The sequence below is a fragment of the Nannospalax galili genome, unplaced genomic scaffold (assembly GCF_000622305.1).
Source record: "Nannospalax galili isolate Female #2095 unplaced genomic scaffold, S.galili_v1.0 scaffold1264, whole genome shotgun sequence".
Taxonomy (NCBI): Eukaryota; Metazoa; Chordata; class Mammalia; order Rodentia; family Spalacidae; genus Nannospalax; species Nannospalax galili.
In genome coordinates, this window is record NW_008351636.1 from 572,148 (window position 1) to 598,445 (window position 26,298).

Here is a 26,298-nt window from a genome sequence, read left to right on the forward strand (position 1 = left end):
CTTAACTGAGTTATTTACAATATATTACATTCCTAACATGCATACTTAATTCAATTTTTATGTATTCATATTCTTAAAAGTGCTTATTAACCATCTCTCTACTAAATGCTAAATAATAATGCAAAATGTACATACCAACAAAATCAGAATAAACAAGCCAATGCCTTAAATTAGGAGGTCAATATTAAAGAGTGGAAACACATTCAGATAACCAAATAATTGTACAAGTGTGAAAAACAACTGATTTTTTTTGGTTTTTTGAGACAGGGTCTCCTTGTAGCCCCAGCTGTCCTGGAACTCACCATGTAAACCAGGCTGGCCTTGAACTCACAGAGGTCCACCTGCCTCTGCCTCCCAAGTGCTGGGATTAAAGGCTTTCATCTGAAACATTGTTTTCAATGTTAAAGCCGTGCGTGTGTGTGTGTGTGTGTCTGTGTGTCTATGTCTGTGTGTGTGTGCGTATGTGTCTGTGTGTCTGTGTGTCTGTGCGTGTGTGTCTGTCTGTGTGTGTGTGTCTGTGTGTCTATGTCTGTGTGTGTGTGTGTGTGCACGCACGCCTGTATCTGTGTGTGTCTGTGTCTGTGTCTATTTCTGTACCCTTGAATGCCTGGCTGAAAATGTGCTCAATCCCAGACAGAGGCAGTGGGAAACTTGGAGATTTTTTGCATAGGTGGTGAATGGCTCATTCTGGGACCTGGGAAGATGAATCTGCAGGTGGATGGACAAGGGTTTGGTTAGAGGCCACTGCAGTTGGCATCAGGATGAAGGCAGAGGTTACACACACCCCAGGACCAGTCACCATGCAGCACTCTTTGAAGAGTGCTGGTCCCGCCGGCCTTTGGTTTACCCTTCCTCTTCTGGTTTTGGGTCATCCTTCCTCCTCTGATTTTAGCAAGTCAGAACTTGAGCCTCAGTGTATCTATGAGGTAATAAGGGACCTGCCCTAGCCCAGGCCTCTGAGCCTGGGGCTGCAGTTTTTCCCTGGGTTTGTGTAATTTGCAAATATTTTCTATCCAGGCTCTTTGACAACTCCCACCTGACTCTGCCCCTGCCATCCTTGGGCATTTTAATTCTGCCTAATGACTTTTTTTTTTAAACCAGAATACAATACAAAGAAAGCTCCTGCTCCTGTCCCCTCCCACTGCCAGATCCACAGTTGGCTCTTCAGAGGTGAGGAGATTTTTTAATCTTTTTGAAGGGCTGGGCCTTGGACATGCTTGGCAAGGGTCCTGCTACTGAGCCACACCCCAGATAGCACAGAGCATTTCTTTTCAAGGCTGATTCAGGAACTCACTTTAGACCTGAAGGTCAACCCTGTCCTTCACCATTGGGATCTCACCGCTGTGTCTCTTTCCCAGGAAAGCAAGGAGCCAGTGAACACGGCCAGAGAAACACTAGGTGTGCCTGCTCTTAGAATGTGCTTCGGACAGGGGTGTCTGGGCACTCTTAGACCACAGGACTACCAAGCCTGGGGATCCTGCAGGAGAATTTTTGTCCCCACCCAAGGAAGAAAAATAACTTCTAACACCCCCAGCTCAGAGAACATCAGATTTAGCAATTGTCTGATTGGGACACGCTGAGGTAATGTGGACCCACCTCAGTCAGACTCGAAGGTCAAGCCAGGTTGTCACAGACAAGGTAAGGAGGAACATTTGGCTCCCTCCCATTCAAGAAAGACTTGAAATCCACACATAGGGAAATATATTCACCAGATTGAAAGAGAAATTCAGCCACAGCTTCAGAGTATGTCCCATTATCCATCTAGACAGCCTCTAAAAGACTGCAAGAGAAAATATTTAATCAATATGCTAAGGCCCTTCTTGTAGATATAATGCTACCATTATAGTGTGAAGAGCATTGATTTGTTGAATGCAAATATTTAAATCACATTGTAATTTCTGTGACTTCATTTTAAAAAATGTTAATTATTTTTATTTTATGTATATGAGTGTGTTGCCTTCATGTATGTGAGTGCACTCATATTGTGCAATGCTGCAGATGTCCAAAGAGGGTGTCACACTCCCCTGGAACCGCAGTTAAAGATGGTTTGTAACTGCCATGTGGGCACTGGGAATTGAACATGAGTCCTCTGCAAGAGCCGTCAGTGCTCTTAACCGCTGAGCCATCTCTGCAGCCCTTGTGACCCCATTTTGACATTATCTCATAAAAAATATATATCTTTGTTCTTAGAGAGAGCCCAAAGACCCATGTGTCCTGTACAGCCTCTGTGCACACAGTCTTGGTGCAGAGCAAGGATTCTCTGAAAGGGAAGGAAAGAGTGTGGAGAGAGAAGGGGCTAGATGAGGGGAGGTAGCCTTCCCCTGGAAGGTCCCCCACTCTACCCCAAGGAGCTCTGGGAGCAAATGCAGCTACCAGCTCTGGTCTGGACCAGGGCGAGACAATGCTCAGGCTACCAGTTCCTTGTTTCTGAACTGTAATTAAGAGGCTTCTGTTTAAGCTGGTGACACTTGTTCAACAACAGACAAAGGAAGATATTTTAACCAGCTAGGCTTGTATTTCTTTTCTGTGAATTATTCCAAGTGTTCATGGGAGTCTTCACGAAAGCAGAATTTAAGAAATATTACAAAGTTGAATTGCCCTCATCTTCATGGGTTGCAGCAGCTCTTCCCACTGAACTGAAACACATTCATCAAAAGCAAAAATTAGCTGACTTGGTCCATCCAGTGGTAGAAACAAGACAGAAATGGGACACGATAAAGTTTGCTTTTCTGGAAAGAAACAGACTGTGAGCCAATGGCAAACAGGCCAGGAGCCTTGGCTCTTCCAGAGTAAGCAAGGCTGACTGTTTTCCAGGACCCACTGGACTTATGGAGCAAAGCTTAGTGGTGGAAAATGGGTGAGAGGAGCTGTTTCCCTGCATGAAGGAAGAATTGATAATTTCCCAAAGCTTCCCACCATCCCCACCAGCCAGGGCAACACAGACAGGACAGCAGCCTTCCTGTTCTATCCCCTGCCCTCCACATGAACCTTCCTTTTAAGAACACTGTCCTTGCTGTGCAAACATACCCTGTAAGTGCCCAGCCAGGCCCCTCCCCACCCAACGAAAGAAGCAAGTGGCCCTCATCCTCCACTATAAAGAAATTCCAGAGCAGACCCCAGGGGGATGGTGTCAGGCATCTTCTCCACCTGCTGCTAAAGAATCCTTGGCAGAGTGACATCACCTATAAAGAAAGTCAGGTGAAGCTCAGTGAGGGTCAGAGTGAAGAAAAGGGCCACCAATCCGGGAACAGGAAGCCATGAAGCCCCCACCCCAGTTTATTTAATCAGTCTTCTTTTCTTCTGGTCTCTCATCTCTTTGCAGTTTGCTTCTCTGATTCCCTGGCCCTCACCCTTTATAAGTTAAGCCTTTTTACTGGCACCAGAAAACTGTTGGGCCAGTTGAAAGCTTCCATTCTAGCAGGCTTTGCCTTCCAAACAGCTTTCTTCTCACCTGGCTTCTGTTCTGCCCACACCCTCATCCCCCAGTGGCTCTAACACCCAGGATGGAGGGCTGATTACAATTTGAGATCATTTTCCTGGGGCATTACAGCACTTTCTTTCTTTCAAAGGGTATAAGGGTGAGAGAGGGATAAGGCTTCAATTTCAAGGAGTAAATACTTTAAGACTGAGAGGGAAAATGGTTTTATTACTTAAGTTCTTATTAGCCTCAAACAATATGGTAGGTGGGTAGGAAGAGATGGGAGTTTTGTTTAGCTCTGACAAACCTGTTTTGCCTGATGAGGATGTGAGGCAGGGGGCCAGGCTCACATCTGAGGCTGCTGCTGGCCTTGGAACTCTACCAGCTGTCACTCTGCCTTCTCTCTATGCAGCCATGAGACCTAGGGGACTCCTCTTCACTCTTCAAATATTTACTAATCGTTTTGGGTACATCAGTTAACAAGCAGAGTCCACACACACACACACACACACACACACACACACAAATATCATTGCTGTTATGTTGCCCACATTCACATGGGGAAAAACAAATATCAGACATCATAAATGAGCAATGTGGGGTGGGGAGATGGCTCAGGGGATAAAGTATTTGTCAAGAAAGCAGGAGGACTGGAGTTTGGAGTTTGGATTCCCCCAAACCCACATAAAAGCCAGACCAGTGGGGCAGCCCCAGCAATCACAACATCCAGGAGGCAGAGACAGGATTCCTTGGGCAAGCCGGCTATTCTACTATCTGGAACTGGCAAGTTCCAAGTTCAACAAGAGACCCTGCCTCAACAAAAAGTGAAGCAATCAAAAAAGATGCCCGATATCAACTTCAGGCCTCCACAAGAATGTCCCCCACACATACATGTCTGCACACATGTGAACACATATGCATACATAGCACATATACACTAACAACTAAATAAGTAAATTAAAAAATAAATAAATAATAAATAAATAATAAATAAATAAATAAATAAATAAATAAAAGCCATGTGCACATAGTATTAGTGATCACAAGCACTATGAAAATAAAGCAGGGTAGTAGAGAACAGAGCCTACCAAGCAGAGTTCACACAGGAATGAGTAGGCTTATTGGAACAGGAGTCACTAAGAAATATTCAAGGCAAGGCCCAGCGGAAGTGACAGTGACACCTGTTCAGGAATCTTATGTTAGGACAGTTGGTCATTATGGGCAAGATGATAAAGTGAATTTCAACCTGAACCTCACACCTTAAAAAAAATTAACTAGAAATAGATAATAGACCTAAATACAAAAAGTATAACCTTTGTGGGAGTGTCCTTTGTGCTGAGTTTAGACAAAGAATTATTGAACATTGAATGTGACCTGGTTACATTAAGAAAAATAAGATGGGATAAAATTGTTAAAAAAATAAATAAATAAAGAAACCCACTGAGGCTGGAGAGATGATTCAGCAGTTAAGAGCACTGGCTGCTCTTGCAGAAGACCTAGGTTTGAATCCCAGCTCCCACATGGTGGTGGCTAACAACCATCTGTAACTCCAGTTCCAGGAGATCAAAGACCCCTTCTGTTCTCAACAGGCATTGCAAGACACGGGTGCACTTACATACATGTAGACATAATACTCATACACATAAAATAAAAATAATTTTTAAATGCACTAATTAAACTTCATCCAAATTAAAAATGTTTGCTTTGTGAAAAACATTAAGAGAGCAAAGAGATGAGTCATAGATTGGAAGGAGATATTTGCAAATAAGATATTCAATAAAAGACTTATGCACAAAATATAAAAATCTCAAAAGTAAGGAAGCAAGCAATCGAATTAAAACTGGACAAAAATTTTGGACACATCACCAGAGACAATAAATATTATGGCAAAGAAGCACAGTAAAGATTCACTAAAGAAATTTAAATTAAAGCCATCATGAAATTTCACCTAGTCGAATGGCTCCCGAAATTAATAGTATCAAGTGCTGACAAGAATGCAGAGCAACAGAAGTTCATATTGATGTATGCAACAATCTAAAAGACTATCGCAGACATGATACAAAGTTAAAGAAACCAGTCTCAGGGCTGTAGAGATGGATCAGCTGTTAAGAACACTGGATGCTCCCTCAGAGGACCCAGGTTCAGTTCCTCAGGACCCATATAGCTCACAACGATCTATAAGTTCAGTTCAGGGATCAGATGCCCTCTTCCCACCTCCATGGGTGTTGTAACACAGGTGATGTACTTACACACAGGCAGGTAAAACACTTATATACATAAAATAAAAATTTAAAAAATAACAAGTCCCATGTAAGCTCAAGCCAGACAGAAATCCCAGTATAGACATGGGGAAGTGGGTAAGAAACCCTAAACCCTACCTGAGGAATTATTGGCAACTGATGGCTGCTATGAGTGGGAGAGACAGTCTCTTTAAAGGGTGTGACTCTTGGTAGGTTAACCAGGCTCCTGCATATAGACCCACCCTAAAGGACATTCAGGGACACAAATTTCACAGATTTGACTCTATAATAGTCTATGGAGTCAAATATATATATGTAATATATTATATGTTATATATAATAGAATACATGAACTTGTGCAAGGTGTAGTAAAGGGATATGCAGATAGGGTAGGAGATCTAAATATGATCAAAATAAATGGTATGAAATTTGCAAGAATTCAATAAAAAAGGAAAAAATGCTCAAATAGTAAATAACTTCCTATGCTTAAAAATAAATAAAAATTTTAAATCATTATACTTTTTAAAATTTTTTAATAGCTACATGATTAGAAGCTTTTCACTACAAAAGCATGAAAATTTGTTCCTTAATAATTAGTAGATGTGAAAAACATTATCATTGAAATCTACCTGATGACTTTATATCCATGCTCAGATGCCAAGGATCTCAGAAAGTAACTGACTGTGACTAGTAATAATCAGATATATAGAGATTAGAAACGCACATGCAAATGTCAATTGCATTAAGAATGAAGTTTTCTGCATGAAACTCTGTATTTTAATAATGAAATCGAGATCTTTTTTATAGGTTAAAACCTTATTTAATTTTATGTCTTATAGGGTTTATAGAGTACAATATTGTATAACTGTAATACTTCAACTGTAAACCTAAAAATTTATAGCCAATTTGAAAGAGATTCGTTTAAATAAATAAATAAATAGGGGCTGGAGAGATGGCTTAGCAGTTAATAACACTGATTGTTCTTGCAGAAGAAGCGGGTTTGAATCCCAGCACCCACATGGCAGCTAACAACTGTCTGTAACTCCAGTCCCAAGGGATCTGACCGCCTCTTCTGACCTCCACGGGCATTTCATGACATGGGTGCACTTACCTACATTCAGACAACACATGCATACACATAAAATAAAAATAATAAAATCTGTAAAAAATAAATAAATGTACTTCATGTTAAATAGTAGAGGTGATAAACATTATTAGTGAAATCTGCCTGATGACTTTATATCCATACTCAGGCACTAAGGACCCCAGTGTAACCGACTGTGACTAGTAATAATCAGATACATAGAGATTAGAAACGCATGTGCCAACATCTAAGTGTCAGTAGCAAAAACAATGAGTCTTTCTGTAGCAAACAGTATATTTTAAAATGAAATGGAGATCTTTTTTAAAGGTTAAAAAATTTTTAACTGGTATATTACAATGCTTTACGAAAATTTGTGAATATGCAAGTATACTGTAATTACAGCCCCAATTTTACCAGTCTTAAGTAAGATTTCCTAAAGACCAGTATACAATCTACCTTTTATGGTAACTCTGGCAGTATGCAATCTTTTTTTAAGTTAAATGGACCTACTGTGGGCACGGAAGCAACAGGACAGTGGAGTGATGAGTCTGCACACAGGCAGAGGAAGAATAATGTGGGGGTGACATGGCCAGTCTTCGCTGTGAGAAACATGGTATTAGTAAGCATGTTCATGGGGAAATGATGATTACCCTGCAAAATAGTCACAGACTCCCAGGAAAAGAGAGACAGTGAACCTTATGATTCCCACACTTATCTCTAAATTGGAATTGTCTTTTCAGTCTGACCAAAATAGGCGGCACATAGTCACAATGAGATTAAAAAACAAACAAAAAAGCAGGGGTTTGGGGAAGCTGGAGAGATGGCTCAGTGGGTAAGGGCACTGACTACTCTTACAGAGGACTCAGGTTTGATTCCCGGCACCCACATGGTGGCTAACCTGGAGAGATGGCTCAGCAGTTAAGAGCACTGACTACTCTTGCAGAGGACCCGGGTTCGATTCTCAGCACCCACATGGCTGCTACGAACCATCCTCAACTCCAGTTCCAGGGGAATCCGAAGCCCTCTTCTGACCTCTGAGGCACTGCACGACACGGGTGCACTCACATACATGCAGACAATACACTCATACACATAAAATAAAAATTATATATATATAAAAGCAACTCAACAATGGTAACAAACATTGCTGGTGTGAGACAGGGAGCATAGGAGAAAAGGAAGACTATACAAGGCCAGCAGAAGGAGCTGTGGCCTAGCTCTAAACACAGATTAAAATTTTTAAATGGGAGCTGGAGCAATGGAGACAGATCAGCAGTTAAGAGCAAGTACTGACTGCTTTTGCAGAAGACCACAGTTCAATTTCTAGCACCCACTTGGTGGCTAATAACCATTGGTAACTCCAGTTCCAGGGGATCTGATGTCCTCTTCTGACCTCTGCAGGCATTGAACGCCATGGGTGCACTCATACACATGCAGGCAAATACACTCATACACATAAAATAAAAAATAGTAAATAAAATTTTAAAAAATTAAATTAAAAATTAAGTTCTCCACTAAAAGAAGTCAAACTTTCTGTATCACAATTAAATATGAAGTTAAAAAATTTTTTAAAGGGAATTCAGTCTCCCATTGCACACTGTACAAACATTCTACCCATACATGACTAGATGGGGTCTTCCTGAATGGCACTCTTAAAACATTTAAAGGAGATCAAATCACACAGGTCTTTCTAATCTCTACAGATTCAATGCATTTTTTTTTTTTTTACAATTCTCATAGCTTAACAGATTCGGCACCAAATATAAATAGAAAATTATTACCTCCTGGCTTATTTAATAATAGAAATGCTAGTAAGCTCGACATCCATTTTGAACCCTTGCATTTTGCCAAGGGATGAAACTGCCCACAATCAGATCCCTATAGCCTCCCTGGCAAATGCCAGCTCTGACTGTTTTATCACCACCTAGCACTGAGCCACAGAAGTCACTCTGCTATAAACAGGAGCCAGGACTGATCAACCACATGCTCCCACCACAGACAGCTCAGAACACCTGTTTTCTCAACCACAATTACCAGTCCATTGTGTGACACATACACGCAAACCCTTATCTTCTAGGCTGCCCTAGGGTCCGGAAAGGGATGTCTGTGTGTTAGAGACAAGTGTTCCCTGTGAGCTCTCACATCTGAGTCAGATTTCCCCAATACCTTCTGGAAGCTCATTCCTTCTCCTGGTTAGTGTTGCCTGAATGGCCCCTAGTGGAAGGAACAAACCAGTCATTACCCTCCATTTTCATGTTGTTTCCTTCCTTCCTTCCTTCCTTCCTTCCTTCCTTCCTTCCTTCCCTCCCGCCCTCCCGGGGTACGGTTGCTAGGTACGGTTCTTTAAAAAAGAAAAAAATTCGGGGTTGGTTGGGGATTTAGCTCAGTGGTAGAGTGCCTGCCTATCGAGCACCCTGGATCTGTGCTGTGGTGAGGCTTCTATGACCCACATTTTCATTTGTTTGCATTCACAAGCAATCAGAAAATTATTCATTTAAATTGCTTTACTTTTCAATTATTTTACTGTGTGTGTGTGTGTGTGTATGTGTGTGTGTGTGTGTGTGTGTGTGTGTGTGTATGTGGGTATATGGGGGTTATGGCATACATGTGAAGGTCAGAGGTCAACATGCAGGAATCAGTTCTCTCTATATACCATGTAGATACTGAGGATCAAACTCAGGTCATCAGGCTTGTGAGCGTGCCTTTATCCACTGAACCATCTTACCAGTCCTCCCCCCGACTTTTTTTTTTTATAGCACATAGGGGTCTTACTACAAATTCTTTAGATATTTGGACCACCCATTTCTTCACCTTCTTTCTCACAGAAAAGGCATCTTTAAAGAGACTGGGTTCCCAGAGACCAACTCACTGCCCTTCCTGTGGATGGCTTTGCAAAGCTGAGTCCCCTGAGCCAGCCTGGGGGGTGGGGGCGCTGAAGCACTGGGGAGCCATTCAGTCCTGCTTGCTGTGGCTATGAACCTCCTGCGAGGGACAAGTGGGTGACAGCAGGGCCCTGTGCTGATACTGGCTGCTGTTCCTGCAGTCACACACCAGCCAGCATTCCACCACCATGCAGCATGGCTGCTCTGGGTAAATTTAGAGACACGGCATGAATAGGGCAACACTCGTTTGCACCAACAATGAGAGAGCGAGGGCTACGTGTGCATGTGAAAGAACGTCTTGATTTTTTTCCAGCATCTTTTCCCAGGCTGAATCTTCCTGGTGCCCCCGCTGCTTCTGTGGAGGCAGCTAACTCCGCCTGGGAAGACAAGGCCCTGATTGCTCACTCTCCAGCAGACAGAACAAACGTTATCAATAAAAAGATACACTTAACCATCCCCTAAAGGGAGACTATTGTTAACGGGTGATTGTGGGAGGAAAAAAGACCAGAGGACAGAGGTAAGTAGAGGTGGCAAGGGGAGGTCACAAGAAACTGTCCCTTCTGGTTTTCTGGTCTTATGTGGGGAAAGTAAGACAAAGGCCCTCTTTGCCATTCTGAAGATTTGCTGCTTATTTTGTCAAAATATCCCTCCCAGGGCCCCTTGGGGCCCCTCCCTGTCCCTGTCTGCTCTGGCTCTGAGAGTGGGCCGGCCTCTCTTCCAGGCTCACATTCTCTGGCTCTAATTAGCAACTGCTTTTCTTTAATTTTTGTATGTGTGTTCAAAGAGCAAGGGAATGAAAGGGGCAAAGCAGAGGTCTGTGTGAAAAGAGAGAGCAGAAGGCCACCCCCTCGCCCCTCTGTGTGCCCAGGCGCTCATGTTGGCAAACAGCACACAATGGCTGTCTACAGAGCCTTTTGTGGCCCAAAAGAAGGGGCCAGCACACAGCTATGGGCAGGAAAGGAGACCTTGAAGAAAAGGCCCGAAGACAAGAGAGACTGGGGAAGCAGAGGGCACCAACCTGTGGGATGTCTGGACACAGTCACCTCTGCGTCCCTTTCCCAGGCCAGGAGGAAGTGGTGCAGGGATGGATGTCCAAGTCAGTGTCTCTGGGTAGCCAATCTTCACCCCCAGGGCTGTGGCAAGTCTGGTAGGGGGCGGGTTGTTGTTCTACTAGGGTGCCGAACACTCAGATGCAGACTACAGTGGAGAAGAAGGGGCGGTCAGCTGGGAATGGGCACTCATGCCTGCTACCCAGCACTCAGCTCAGGAGGCTAAGGCAGGTGGACTGCAAGTTTGAAGCTAGTCTAGGCTATACAGCAAGATCTTGTCTAATAAAAAAAAAAGTGAGAGTGAGTCAGCATTCCTTGATAGAAAAAAAGGAACTCGGAAGACCAATCCCCAAAGATAAAACACTCCCAAATAACAGATTTCATCAGAAATTTCTTAGGGATGCAGATAACCTGGAGAGAGATGCTGGGGGGTAGGCACTGTCAACCTGCAAGGGTGGGCCATTCATCCCAGCTAAGTGTGTTAAATCCAGCCACGAAGAGCTTGGGTTACTGTTTTTGGTTTTGATTTTGTTTGGTTTGGTTTGGTTTTTTGTTTGTTTTTGGTCTTTTTGAGACAGGGTCTCCCTGTAGCCCCAGCTGGCCTGGAACTCACTATGTAGACCAGGCTGGCCATGAACTCACAGAGATCTGCCTGCCTCTGCCTCCCAAGTGCTAGGATTAAAGGTGTGTGCCACCACGGCCTGGAACTCACTATGTAGACCAGGCTGGCCATGAACTCACAGAGATCTGCCTGCCTCTGCCTCCCGAGCACTAGGATTAAAGGTGTGTGCCACCACATCTAGCTTAGGCTACCAGTTCTTAACTTATGGCTGGAATGAAAGATTTGGAAGAAATATAAAGAAACAGGAGACTGAACGTATTCTTAGAAACCAAGCGATACCAAGGCTGGGGTTAAAGAAACTGAAGAAAACAAGATATAAGCCAGAAAAAGAAAGAACAGAGCACCAGGATATTCTCCAGAGACACTTTCAAAGTTAAAAAGAGTAATTTTAATTTATGACATTATTATGAAAATGTATGATTATATTAATGATTCTGATGGCAGAAATTGCTCTTGTAACAGTTACAATTGATTTGAATGATAGACATTGATTTTCTATCTTTTACTATGTAAAGAATTAAGTCTGTAATGGCAATTCACATCTAAACAGTTTCCTGGAGAAAAAAAATAAAATAAAAACAATGCACAGCAATAGGAATTCGTTTATTAAAATTCTAGCAGTGGGATGCATTCTCTTCTCTCTCTTTTTGAATCAATCTTCAGAGAAGACAGACAACAGAACAAATGGAGGAAATGGAAAGAAAATAGGCGAGACAAATTTAGCCAAAGATGCCGAGGGGAAGACAAACAGAGCCAGTCAGGAGAGAAAAGCTCTAAGTCACTGTGGCCTCCACACTGACATGAGTGTGTCCATGTGTGTGACAGACCCAGAAGCCAAATGGGAGCCCCCAAATCACCTAATTCTCAGAACTGACAAATTTTTGCCAAGTTCATGATTTGGCAGAGCTCTTGCATAGTCCATACAATGCCACAGGAAGCTCTATCCATCTCACACAGAGAGCAGATTGTCATCTTCCACTTGAAACACACACGTCACACTGACCTTATGTCCTCTGTCAAACTGAAACATGATCACCAGCTTCTAGGAAAGGGGTTTCATAATGTATGGGCATGCAGTCGTTCTGTTGGTTTTGTCCCACGTGTTTGTGCACAACATGTCTCTGTATTGGACAACAGACAAACAAGGCTTCTGCCATCACTGGTAACTGTCTCTGTCTGGTTCTGCCATCTTCGACTCCAAAACCTGGTTGCTTTGGGCAGGGTACCTCAGAATACCTGCCACTCGGTGAGGCTGGGATGCTTCCCTGTACATTCTCTCAACAGAGAGCCTTGCTTCCTCTTCAGCTTGCAATCACCTTTCACAGATTTTGCTTTGGACGTATTTTGTTTTGTTTTCATTTTAGCAGATGGCACTGAACACGGCCACTGCCTATTAGAGCTCAGGAGGAGATGGTGAGGTTGTGAATCGGGCATGATGATATAGATAGGGGCAGGTGCTGTGAAAACATCTTCAGTTCACTTGAGCAGAGACTGTGGTCACTCCGTGGACCTCCTAGTCCATCCCTGGCCCACAGGAAAAAAACACTATCCATGAAGTCCCCGGGTACAGATCAAACTCTGGTTGCATTTCTCCGGGCACCTTAGTGAAGGCTCCTACCTGAAGCCAGTTTCTATTACAGATCACAAATCCTCCTCAGAGTGAATCTTGGCTCTCCTCTAGCTAGGGAGGAGTAGGGAACAGTGGTCTGAGAAGGTCCTCAGCGGCCTTTGGTACGTGACCTGAAGAGAGTTACTGAGCTTCTCTGTGCCTCAGTGTCTTGAGATATGGGAGCTGATCCCATGTTCCTCAACGAGCTACTGCAAAGATGTAAGAGATAATGCTGAGAAAGAATTTGGCAGAGCACCTGTCTCGTAGTGCCCACTCCGTAGCTGATAGTTATGTCATGGTAACACTTCAGCACAAGGTGGAGGTCAACCCAGAGACACTGGCTCCATATGAAAGCCACAGCCATCACTAGGGTCTGGCAATGATGTGGGGGGCGATACTGAAGTGAGGACAGCTGCTTTCCAAGGCCAGTAAATGGGGCAAGCTAGCAGGCTTTTTGACCATCTACCATTTACATACTATCTTTACTATGGGGTTTTATTTTATTTTATTCGTGTGTGTGTGTGTGTGTGTGTGTGTGTGTGTGTGTGTGTGTGTAGGTACGTATGTACATGCACATTGTAGAGGTCAGAGGACAGCTTTCTGGCATTCGTTTCTCTCCATCATGGAATCTAGGGGCTAAACTCGGGTCCTTAGGTCTTTGCAGCAAGTGTTTTTCACCTGCTGAGCCATCTTGCTGGTCCCATGCTGAGGTTTCCGTTCATTGGTTTTCTTTAAAAACTGTATTTACTTTAAAACAATGAATTTATTTACTTTAAGAGAAGTGTGCTGAGAAGAATAGAAAGAGGGTGGGGAGGAGGGAGGGATGGAGGGAGGGGAGGAGGGAAGGATGGAGGGAGGGATGGAGGGAGGGATGGAGGGAGGGGAGGAGGGAGGGATGGAGGGAGGGATGGAGGGAGGGATGGAGGAAGGGATGGAGGGAGGCATGGAGGGAGGGGAGGAGGGAGAGAAGGAGAAGGAACCACAAAAGGGAGAAGAAGGGAGGGAAGGAAGAGGGAGACTGAGGCAAGTTAGAGAGGTCCAGAGAGAAAGAGCTGCCACAGAGCTGGGGAAGGAAAACTCACAGACGCCCATGGCAGCTTTGAGCAGCGGCCCAGGCTGGGACAATACTTACTGACAAGTGGGGCCTGGACTTTAGCACAGTGTACGTGCCCCCCCCAAGGGTAGATACTTTCTCAGGGGTGAGGATGAATCTGATTTGGGGCTTCCTTCCAGGGAAGGGAATGGGTGGTAGGGCTGGTGAGGGTGGGCTGGTGAAATGAGGAGGAACCTGGAGGAAGGAGGTGAGAGTTAAAAGGTCTTGACTTAAGAAGAGGTGAGAGTGTATCACTGGGGTGAGCAGAGATGGGAGGACCCAAAGTTAAGCTGCAGCATCAAAGGACGTGGGGTGGAGGGGCTGAACCAGAATGACTGGAACTCAAAGCATTATGGAAGAGAGTAAAGAATCCCAGATGAGGCTCAGGGGCAAAAGGAGAAGGAAAGGAAAAATGAACTGTGCTTACCACCAGACCAGGTATTGGCTTTCCTGAAACCGGACCATCAGAACGGCATGGTCCTCCAGCACAAGACACATGCACTTCCCCGTCCCTTCTGCAGACATTTCACCTACCACAGTCGAGGAAATGTGTGAGGACTGTATCGGAACACGGGATGCTGGTGATGGCAGCAAGCACACACCAGGAGCCATGCAGGTAGGAGGGACAGGACAGAGGAGAGTTAAGAGACCATGACCGGAGGGAGCCAGCTCTAGACGACGCATCGCCCAAGCACATCCAACTCTATGCTGCATTCTAGAAGCAAGGTAGGGCCTCAGCAACGTATGGAACTTTACAAGGTTCAACAGCCCTCACAGCAAGACAAATGCAAATTGAAACTGGAGTACGATGCCATTTTTCATCTACCAGATTGGCAAAGATAAAAATGATTGATATTTTATTATCTTGGCAGAGGTAAGGGGAACAAGAACTCTTATACCCTGCTGGTGGGTGCAAAAAAATAATTTAGCACAAAATACCTTTTTGAGGGAGCACAGTTTGGGAATATCTATCAAAATTAAAAATTCATACACTTTGACTCAGCAATTTTACTTCAGAGAATCTGCTGCATTTTTAGTTAGAAAAGTGCTTGGCTCAAAGAAAGCCCTCGATAAATATTCATTGAGTAAATTAATTAATGACTTTATCTCACCAATGTATGCACATATAAGTTCAAAGATGAATGTGCAAGGATTATCTATCTATTGAAATATTTTTTCAGAAATAGCAAGCAATAGGGGAAAAATCTAAATGTATATAAATGAAAGACCAGTTAAATAAATAATAAGTAAAATGCAATGAAATAATAACAACTAGAACAAACCAACTACTATTAACCTTCATTGTTAAGTGGGAAGGGATCTGGGGAAAGTAGGTACAAGACCTTATCCATGTGGATGAGTGGTTTAAATGAGAGTGTCCCCCATAGGCTCCAGGTATCTGAACACTGGTGAGTTAGTGGTGCTGTTTGGAGAAGGTCATGAACCTTTCAGGAGGTCTTGCTAGAGGACTTACGTCCCTGGGTTTAGGCTTTAAGAGGTCATAACCTTCCCCATGTCCAGTACTTCTCTCTTTCCTTCTTGCATGTTTTTGAAGATGTGAGTGTTCCAGCTGTCTCTGTTGCCATGCCTCCTCACTTTGATGGACTCTTATCTCTGTTGAACCATAAATCAAATAAACTCTTCCTTCAATAAGTTGTGCTGGGCCATGATGTGTTAGCACAGTAACAGAAAAGTGCCTAATACAGTGAGTCAAGTGTATCCCTATTCTGAGTGAGCAAATGCATGGGTCTCCTCTGCAAAAGAAATTAGAAATGTTAACAGTATGAGAAAGTGTTGAGGCCCAACACAGAAGGAAATGTTCATATACATTACGTTTGGGGTATTTTCTATTACTCTCAAACAGGTAAATTGGAGAGTAGAGATTTACATAAAAGTTCTAAGAAATCCAATAAAGAAAGGCTCAAAGATGAACCAGGCTCCCTCAGGAAGTGTGAAGGTTCCATGCCTGGAGGAGATGGGATGGGATGGGCAGGACTTGCTAACCTGCGAGCCCTGAACTAACCAGGCAGGACTCTGCCCTACACATTTCTCCAAACTAACACTGGCACTTGTGGACCCAATATCCTCTGGCCACTGTGGCACTTTCTATGAGTTAGGAACACAACAAATAGATGCTTGAAAGTAGAACTGCTGGATTTGAGAAGGTAAACATGAAGGGCTCAGCCCCACAGGCACCCAGTGAGCATCTGAAGACAGAGTGCTCGTGGAGATCACTTGGTCCGCTTGACTTCCAGAACGGAGCCCAACTGCAAGAAGGGGTGAAAAGACCGGGATCACTGAGACCTCAGAGAACAGAAACAGGTCCTGGGACTACATTCTAAGACAGTGTGACTCAGCCCCGACCAAGAGTGCATGCTGCAGCTGGAAGCCCTGGAGTAAGCTACCCCAACAGAGGCCAGGATCAACCAGAAATTAAGACTGGTTTCCTGTCCAGGCCTTCTAATGTAAAGCCCCGGGGCTAGACAGGGCTCTGAGTTTCTGATCTGTGATTTCAAGAGCCTTCCTGAAGCTCTCTGTGGTGCCTCCTTCTTCTGCCTCTCTGGGGCTTATTGTGGCTGAGCTGATTTCCTCCAGACCTCCCAAACCTACACGCACAGGAGGCCAGCACACCGGCAGATGCATGGAGCTAGCCTGGGGCAGGCTGGGTGAGTACCTAAGAGGCAGGATCTTCTGTCACATGCATGGCTTCTAGAATCTAAAGCACACCTTGCCGTGCTGTTCTATGCTAAACCATATCTCCTAAGTAATTGCCTGGCCCATCCCACCAGCTGGCCATTAAAATAAGTGGGAGTTCAACTGTCTAGCTAGGTAGTTTATACTCTGTTAGCTTAGCCAGCAAGAAGAATATACTCAGGAGACCCGAAGACAGACAGTTGACCCTAAGGAAAGGTCAGTGGTCCCTTTCAAAGTCCTTACAGCAAAGTAAGGCTTGTTTTTCCTGGGTGGCTTGCTGGTGTTTGAGATATGTCTTTTGCCACAGCCCTACTATGGCTTTTCAACTATCTTTATCCCACTGCAATGAAGACCTGAGGGCCATCAGGGCTCTGTCAACACAGTTGTCAGTGGCAGAAGCAGGGAAAACAGAGCACAGATGCACCAAGCTCCCTGGGGCCCAGCACTGAAAAGCCCCAGCACAGGCAGAGTGGTTTTTGTTTCTTCATCTCAGTGCTTCAGCATAAAACATAGCACTTCTCCTTCCGTGTAAGGAAGTTTGTGCTCAAGATTTACAGAAAGGAACTTCTTAGAACCAGAGAGAGATGGGACAGAAAGCAAAGGGTATTTGCTATTACTTGAAAGCATCCCTCCAAAATCCAAGTGCTGCAAAGCGACAGTATTAAGAAGTGGGTCCATAGAAAGATGACTAAGCTATGAGCTCCTCTATCCTGCAGATGGGGTTAAAGTACTCATTAAGAAGTCCTCACAATGTTGGGACAGTTCTCTATCTCTGCCATGTGACGACACAGTGGTCTTCACCTACAGAGGATGCAATCCTCACTGCACATGAGAACCTGCCAAAGCCTTGAACTTAGACTTCCTTGCCTCCAGAACGGTGAGAAGTAAATTTCAGTCCATTGTAAATCACTCTGTCTGTGGTATTCTGTTATAACAACACAAATGGACTAGGGCAGTTAGTTCTGTATGATGTAGCCCTGACTGACCTGGAACACAGCACCTGAGGTCTCATGCAGAAATCCTTGATGTAGACCATAAAGTTGTGCCTGGGACCCACCACTTTCTCCCCACTCTTTCTTTGACACAAAGTCTTAGACCAAGTCCTACTCAGTGAGCTAGGGGTCACCCCCCAAAACTTTGTACTACTTAGATGGTTTGCAAGCAATTTCTATGCCAGAGCTCTCTGGAGAGTGGAGGCTGCTCCCAGCCAGGTTAAGAAGGTGGGAAGAATCCTGGGAAGATACATTGTGCAGTTATGTAAGGGCGGAGCATGGCCCAGAAGATCCAGGAACCCCAAGCAAAACCAGCATCAACACAGACATGAGAGTATTTGTGAAAGGTCAGCTGAGAAATATAAGCTGTTTGATATTCCTGAAAACATACATCATAATTTTAAGGATGGTGAATATTTGCCCAGTCCAATCTCAAAAGCAGAAGCAGATAGTCGCATCTCCAGAATTGAGTTCTAATCCCGGTTCCTACAGTAACTAGCTGTAGTTCTTCAGCCCGCTTTCCAAATATGCTTGCTGGCCAGTCCCCTCTATGGGCAGATGTGTTAGTCAGAATAGATTTCACCCATACCACCCACTCTGGCAGTTTCAGACCCTGCAGGATTGCACGAGGAGATGACAGTGAAGTCAATGGCAGCATTCAGGCTCCCGGAGAACTCCCAGCCCAGTGATGTTTCCACGACTCACACCATAATACATACTTATTAAGTCATGGATGACTAAGCTTAAGGCAAAATGTGGTCTTCCTTCTAGGACAGCTCTCATGCCTGGAAGGTGGCCATGCCGTTCAGTAGCTACACGACCGACCGGGGACAGTCATGCCTACTTGGTAAACAACAGTGGGATGGGAACACTCTCAAGGCAGAGCATGAGGCGATTTGGACCCCTAACCTATGCTTCCTCCAGAGCCCAGCATGCTGGAGGCCGTGCTGCAGAAGGGCATCCTTCCAGCTCCACTCACTGCTGCTCATGCCGGTGTCACAGTCCATTACATCCAGCCAATTACTTATGATTCCTCTCTGAGGATGCTAGGCAGAGCCACCGCAGGGAGCAGAGGAGGCCTGGTGGTTTCTAAATGAAGTAGCCTATTGGGAAATCCTATTATGAAGCTCATCTTACAGGGCTGTGGTGTTAATGACCTTGGCTTCTCTTGTCCCTGAGAATAGCTGGTCTCCCTGGGGCACCAGATGAGGCCATCTGGGCTGTGGCCCTTCTTTCACTCAGCAGCTAACTGCTGATGGGCCAGGGGGGAGCAGTGGGGCTCCTACATGCCCTTGAACATGGGCCTCAAAAAAACACAATGGCCTGATGCGTGAGCATACAGATAAGAACACATATGTATATGCATGTACACTGCTCCCCTGAGCCCCTCCCTTCTCTTATAACACCTCAAAAGGAGCTTGCAGGAGGCCCTAGGGAATGGGCCCTGGAAACCTCTTTTCCCAAGAGGAACTAAATTAGACACATTTTTCTCCAACTTTGAATCCTGTAGACTTTTCGTTTCAACTCCCCTAGGCATAGAGAGCGGCTCATCGCCACTGCTGGAGTTGACGAAGGCGCTGAAACTGTTGAAAGGTTCAAAGTGTCCCTTGGGTTTCTAGGCATGAACGAATTTACATGGAGGCAGAAAATTACCAAAGAGAAAAGTCCCCTCCTGGTATGGCTGTGCAAGCAGGCACCATAGGAAGGAGACCTCTTGGGAGACGGCAGGAAAGTATCTGGTCTGGAGAGACATGTTCCCAAGGCTGTGCAAGTGGGATCGCCAGCCTTAACTCACAGCTTCAACAGGGAGTTGGGAACCAGGAGAGCTGCCAAACAGAGAGTCCCTCTGTTCTCCAGGACTTGCAAAGGCCCTGTCAGTAACCAGAGTTGGAATGGTGGTTACAGACCCTGAGAGTCCCCTGAAAAAGTTGCAAGACTTCTCAGGTATGCTCAGCCCCAGCTCTAATTCACAAGCATAAGGAGGATGAAGGCCCTGTCTGCGGCAGGAAGCAGTGCCATGCCTGGCATCCTTGGCCTACTGCAGGAAGAGAAAGCTGTTCTTTCCTGTAACTCCCGGACAGCCAGCCTCTTGCCCAACTCTCCCCTGCTCAGAACTCCTCTGGGGCTACTAAATCAGCTAGGATACCAAGTCTGTCCTCAATGCTGCTTTGCATAGCCTTCTCCCAGCCCCGCCTCTACACAGGTTACAGGTGTTCTCTGGCCACTAGAGTTCATCGTGAACCTTCTGCCATGGACCAAAGCTGCCTGGGACAAGCAGGAAAGAAAGATGGGCAAGACAGGACAGTAGGCAGGACTGCGTACCTTATCACCCACCCTTCCCAGTGCCCCATGGCTGAAGACACAGGTTCATGAAACATCTCCTTCTGGAAACTCCAGGAGCTGTTTGCTGAGAGGCAAAGTCATATCTTCAGTGAATATTCAAGGGTGAAACATGTCCCCAGGGCTACACTACTTCAGCTAGGGTCTGCTGCCCAAAGCAGTTATGGTCCCCCATACAGTATGCTGCAGCCCCAAGCTTTGCAGAAAACTAAGGCACCTGCCCCTAGGAGGTTCCTCAGAAGACTGTCAGTTCTAGCTCTGCCATCTTTCTCTCAGGCTGACCTTAGCTGAAGCATTATGTTAATCTCAGCACAGAGAGGGTCTTCTCAACACCAGCTCACAGCCTACCTGGTACAGGGAAGGCTAGGTTGCATGAGGCCCACACAGAGAATCATTTCAACAATAACATTAGCAAAGAAGGAGCCTGGATGGGAGGAGGAGAAAAACCTGTGCTTTCTTATTTATCCCCTATGCTATAAGCACAAGACTGGAAGCTGAGATGGATGAGCCATCTTCCAAGTAATTAGTAGGTTCATATTGACCAACATATGATGACTGACACATGATGGGGTCAGAGTCAGTGAACATGCCCATGCCATTCTGCCCATGGGTTCAGCCTGAAAGAATGAGTCACGGGCAGGCCCTCAGCCACAGAGCCCTCTAGAAAACATGTGAGCCACATGCTAACATGTCCCTGCAGCTTCTTCTGCCTGCCTCCCCTAGCCCTCTTCTCACATCCTCCCCACAACAGAAACAGCTCCAGGCCAGGATGGCTCTTGGCTGTCTGGGCTCCCTAATTGGTCTCCAGGTGCCTTTGTACAACCCAACTACCGGTCATCATGAATTTGATGGACCCATGGGTTTAGCAGATGGAAAGTGAAATAAGAGAATATGGTTCCTTACCCGTCAGGACAGTCAATCCTTCCAGAAAAAAAAAAAGCATATATATATATATGTATAACATGTAACCAGGAAGCAGAAAATATATTCTTTCTATTGTCACTCTATGGATTCTGCATATGCAAATTCCCATTTGCAAATAGCCAGGGAAGAAAATGAATCAGATTGGTACTTGATGAGAATCACACAGGCTACTCAGGCTTCCCCAGCAAGTTCCAGGTAACAAGAATCCCCAAGCTATGCTGGGAGAGAGTAGCTCTTCGACCCTCACTGCTTCTCACCTACAGTCTCTGCCATCCACCACTCCCCCCAACCCTGGCCTCATGAGCACTGGGGGTTCTAGTTGACCAACCCAGAACCTGGGGGAACCTAAAGGCCCCACCTTGCAGAAGTCCGAGAGGAAGTTACTGGGGTGCGGCCTGACTTGTTTTAAAAGTCTGAAGGATACTTCCGCACTGCTGAGGAGCGCATGATCAGCACGTGACCATCCTTAAGATACACCCTGGGGGGGGGGGGGGATTTCCAGGTGACTTTATAAGCTCTGTAACACCTGCAATAAATGAGTCCCTACTTGACTAGGCTCCCCGTTGCGCCTGAGTGTTTCCGGTACTAGGGGAGGCATGGGCTGGCAACGGTGCGCTTACTCATCCCCAATCATCACTGCACGGGGGTCGCTGGTTCGAACCCCCCCGCAAGAACCACTATGAAGGACCCAGTGCCCATCTGGCCACCCAGTATGAACACATAAAGTGGGTGATCTTCCCTTGAAAACAGCATGGAGACCAGCCACAAACCACTTCACATGCACTGTACATTCACCTACCACAGTGCAGCATCATCAATCTAACATCTTTATCTATACAGAAGGGCTCCCTCACTTTCCTCAGGGTAGCCCCCTCTAAGTCCTGGGCAAGGAGATCTGACTCAGCCGCCAGGGTGTGGACACAAAGGGCATGAATTTGACAGACCCATGGGTTTAGTAGATGGAAAGTGAAACGAGAATATGACAATTGAGGGGATGAAATTCAAATTCTTGAGACGGGGCTAAGGGTTTCTCTTGCCCTCCCAGTGCACTGAGCTTAGTCATGCTGTGCTAGTAACACTCAACTTGCCATCTCCATCTCAGAAAGACAAGAATGTGGTTGCCTGCACCTCTGAACTCTCAGAGTGAGAATGTCCCAGGTCCCACTTCTTCCACCCTCCAATGAATTTACAATAAGTGGTTTACATGTAAAGTCCAGCCCGATTCACAGTAGTGGGAGATTAGGTACATCCAAGGAAGCCCAGGAGGGGGCTGGGGTCAGGTAGGAAGAATGGAAAGAAACAATTTGCATTTACATATTGGTCCTCACAGTCCCTCCCAGGACAACCACAGGAGGTGACTGACAAGCAGTACTAACAGCAGAGCCCCCCACAAGAGAAAAGTTCCAATTAGCCCAAAGAAACTAGAGAGCCTGTTTCCCAGAGTCCCAATTAAATCAGAACCAATCAATGCGTGCTCTGGTTCCTGCCGATCTGCTAAGGAAATAATGAGAAAAATGTGAGGGCCCCAGCCAGCAACTTCAGGTTGGCAGCCCTTTGAAGCCCAGAGAAATCACCCGTGCATGGTTACAAGCCTGCCTACCAGCTGCTGCACCTGTACCTTTAAGAACTCAGCCTGGTATCTTAGTCCCCACTCAAATCCTGAAGAATGCCCAAGAAAGTGCTCCGCCCCCATCCCCCCACCCAATTTATGGGACAAAGAGGAGCTCTGTGGGACCAGACCGGGCTGGTTTTAAAACTGTCTGCGTTGATTCATCACTGGATCCTGGGCTCTCTCCCCTCTGTTTCCACACCATCTATCATGGGTACCAGAACCAAGAAATCCAATAAAGACACAAAGGCACAGCTCTGTGCTCCCGGCAGGCCTCTGAAAGGCTGTGTAAAGGCCCCAGCCCCAGCAATTAGCTGAATCCATAGGATCATGTGCCGATGGGCATTTGCATTCTCATGCCAGGCACTTCACAGGCAGGTGTTTGGGGAGCAAGGTAAAGAGGGAAGGAAACAGACGGGCTGGTCTGGTGCTCAGGCACAACAGGATTGACTGGGATGGCTGTCAGGAGGCTCAGGATGGAAGAAGAAGCTTAGTTCCCAAACTGCAAAAGACCAGACAGGGGTGCAGGGAGGCGGGGGTTGCCGTTGGGGCAGGGCGGGGGGCGGCAACCCTTCTACTATGTTACAACAAGGTGAACATTTCCAGGCCCAAGTGGGAAGTCTTCCTGTAAAAAAATATATATCCAAACATCTGAAGGTCAAAAGCAAGATTTAATCATGAAAACTGTCTTCTCTTCTCCAACTCTGGATTCAGCTATCATGACTTAGACAAGACTGAAGATAAAGGGTGTCTAGATTCTTCCATTCACTCCCACAGCAGACTGAGCATGGAGCCTGTTCAGCATATTTATTGCCACATGTCGACTCTGTAGGATTTGGAGATCCACTGTGAATATATGATATCTCAACACCAAAAACTACACAGTTTGCATCAGTCTGTATCTTTCAGCAAAGGTAGCACCACACACAGTACTTTTCCACTCCTGTCCCAGTAGCTTCATCTCCCTTCAGGGCCTGGCATTGAGCCCCTGAAGAAAGACAGCCAAGCCAGAGGGCTTTGAGTTAATGAGCTACATGGGTTCAGTACCAAGTTCAATGCTGTGGGAGCTGGACCGAAATGAACTAAAATATTTTCCAAATTCAGTCACTTCTCAATTACTCTTGAGTGAACTGTGCATGGCAACTCAGACACTTCATGCCCTCCAGAGCTGTGTGTGTGTGTGTGTGTGTGTGTGTGTGTGTGTGTGCGTGCGTGTGTGTGCGCGCCTATGTATGTGTGAGAGTGAATGTGTCTCTCCAAACTAAATATGAGTGATTATTAAATTATTTTGCATTGTTCAGGATTTTTTTCCCATCTCTTCCTCTAAGATACATATAGACAGTCTTGTTGATCATCTGCAAAATCATCAGGCCTAGCACTGAGGACAGAGGCTCTTCCGAGCTTTATAATAAATCACTAGGCTCTTCTCCTGAATGACTGAGAACTAGAAGCAGGAACATCTTATTGGCTCTCCCCACCACCAGTGGGCAAGAAGCAGACACTCAAAGAGCCCCAGGCTTACCCTTGCAGGCCACGCTGTTCTCCGGCTCATAGCCAGGCTTGCAGGTGCAACGACCAATGGGCACCATCCACTCCCCATCCCCGTTGCAGTACAGTTTGATGGGCACATCGACTTCCTCTGCATTGGGAATGCATATGCCCCGAGCAATCACCAGGGATGTGCTTTCTGCTCCTGTCATGGTTTCAGGGAACACTGCAAAATTTTGCACAATGCTGGGACACTTTTTGAAGAATACACGAACGGAAAGGAGAGACATACAGGCTCCATAATCCTGGAAAGCGAGGTAAAATCCATTCCGAGTAAGAGGCCCAAAGCTCCTGACTTCTGTGTTGACCTTCATCAGCCTTCCCCCAAAGTCCACCTGGGAGAAGCTCTCATCTGCAGCAATAGTATCAACTTTGAGGTAGGGAGCTTCAGACCAGAAGGCAGACTTCTTGGTGGCAATGACAGAGTCAGTCTCATAGTAGTATAAGTTGAAGGTCTCCTTGCAGGAGCCTGGAACATTGGGGAGGCTACTGCAGTCCCTCACAGTGAAGCGCATCTCCGTGTAGATGCGATGGGCGCCCCGTCGGTTGATGAAGGTGGTGAGCAGCCAGTTGTTCTGGTTGGGTTCAAAGACATTGCACACTTGATAAGTGCGAATGGTGTTCAGGTTTTCATCATAGCCACTGACTTCTTCCCACTGTTCCAAGCAGGACACAGGCACATAAAAGCAAAAACAGAAAGTAGAGAGTGAGAAGACAAAGAGGCAGGACAGAGTAGTATGTGGGAGCTTCAAAGGGGCCTTAAGAGCTCCCCAGTTCTCCTGCTCCACCTAAGAAGTGAACTCATCTAACCACTTCATTTTTTTTTTTTTGTCTTTTTGTTGGTTGTTTTTTGACAGGGTCTCTCTAGTCACAGCCCACCTGGAGGTCACGATGTGAACCAGTGTGGCCTTGATCTCACAGAGATCCACCTGCCTCTGCCTCCCGAGGGCTGGGATTAAAGGCACACGCCACCACGCCTGGCCCACATCTTCATTTTAAAGATTTCTTTATATGCAGAGTCATTGTTCTCTATAGCACACCCCAAAATACAACAGATTTAATTCGAGAAAGCATTCCCTCATCAAACAGAACTCTCATTCTGTGACTATCCTTTATTGTGCTCATGAGGTCAACCTGAAGTGGGGTAGAGAGTGCCCTTCTCACTGCCAACTACTACTACATGAATTACAGATTCAATTACAAGACAGTTCCACACTGGAACTCCCCATCCTTTATTGTGGTAAAACTACTTTATCCTTCCGAAAAGCACAAGAATAGAACATTTTTCATAGTTTCTCAACACACTTAAGATTCTCAGAAACTTGTTTTAGAACATCAATCTTGCTGAAAGAGCTAGTCTATAAAACCGTATGGTGGTTGCTGTGAGAGACTTTTAATGAAGTAAATTAAGCTCCATTGTGTGAAAATTTCAAACTATGATTTGATGGAAGAGCAATGTTGGAAGACGGTACTTAGAAAGAAGGACTGTTTCTTAACTCAGGGAGGGACAACCATGATTCGTGTTGGAAAAGATAACATGTATTTTAGAATCTACATATTAGAAGGCTAGTGGAGAACAGTGTGTTTAGGTCATGTTTCTCAATAGTCCCAACAATTGGGTACAATTATTCTCAATTTATGGATAAAAAGGCATCATGAAATTCTACCATGGTGCATATAAGAAGAACTGTACAGTACAGTAGGGTTAGTGTTTACAATGGCCTGAAACCTTCTAGACGGCTATTTTTGCGCAAAGGTAGCAGGAGGGAGTCCGTAGTGGCAGGGGCCAAAGAGTTGCCGGATCATTCTTTTTTCCTTGGGCTACAAAAGGAGACACATAGCGCCAAAGGCGGAGGGACAATGTCTGGAGAATTTACCTACACACACAGACTTATACAGAGACCTCACTCATGGTCACACTGGGGCACTAAAGCTGTTGTTCATAAAGCCCCACTAGTCCTTGGATTCTCTCAGCCTTCCCGGAGTGCCGGCTCACCAGTTCCTTCCAGGATCCTTGCACCCTGGGGGATAGAGAGTTCATACTAATTTGCTGCCTGGATAAAGTCTCAGCTCTTCCATAAAGTGCCTAGTACTCCGTTTCTCTCTGTCTCTCTCTCTGTGTCTCTGTCTCTCTGTGTGTGTGTCTCTCTCTCCCCTTCTTTTTCTCCTTCTCTCTCTTTCTCTCTCTATCTTT

The 26,298-nt window shown here is 45.5% G+C and overlaps 1 protein-coding gene across 1 annotated transcript in view; it reads right to left on the minus strand.

The window, feature by feature from the left end:
- Ephb1 (EPH receptor B1) overlaps window positions 1–26,298 on the minus strand; it is a 514,312-nt gene that overhangs the window by 297,100 nt on the left and 190,914 nt on the right. Inside the window, exon 3 of the mRNA XM_008848545.3 lies at window positions 24,079–24,760. Within this exon, the coding sequence (XP_008846767.1) occupies window positions 24,079–24,760 (682 nt within the window). The remainder of the gene's footprint in view (window positions 1–24,078; window positions 24,761–26,298) is intronic.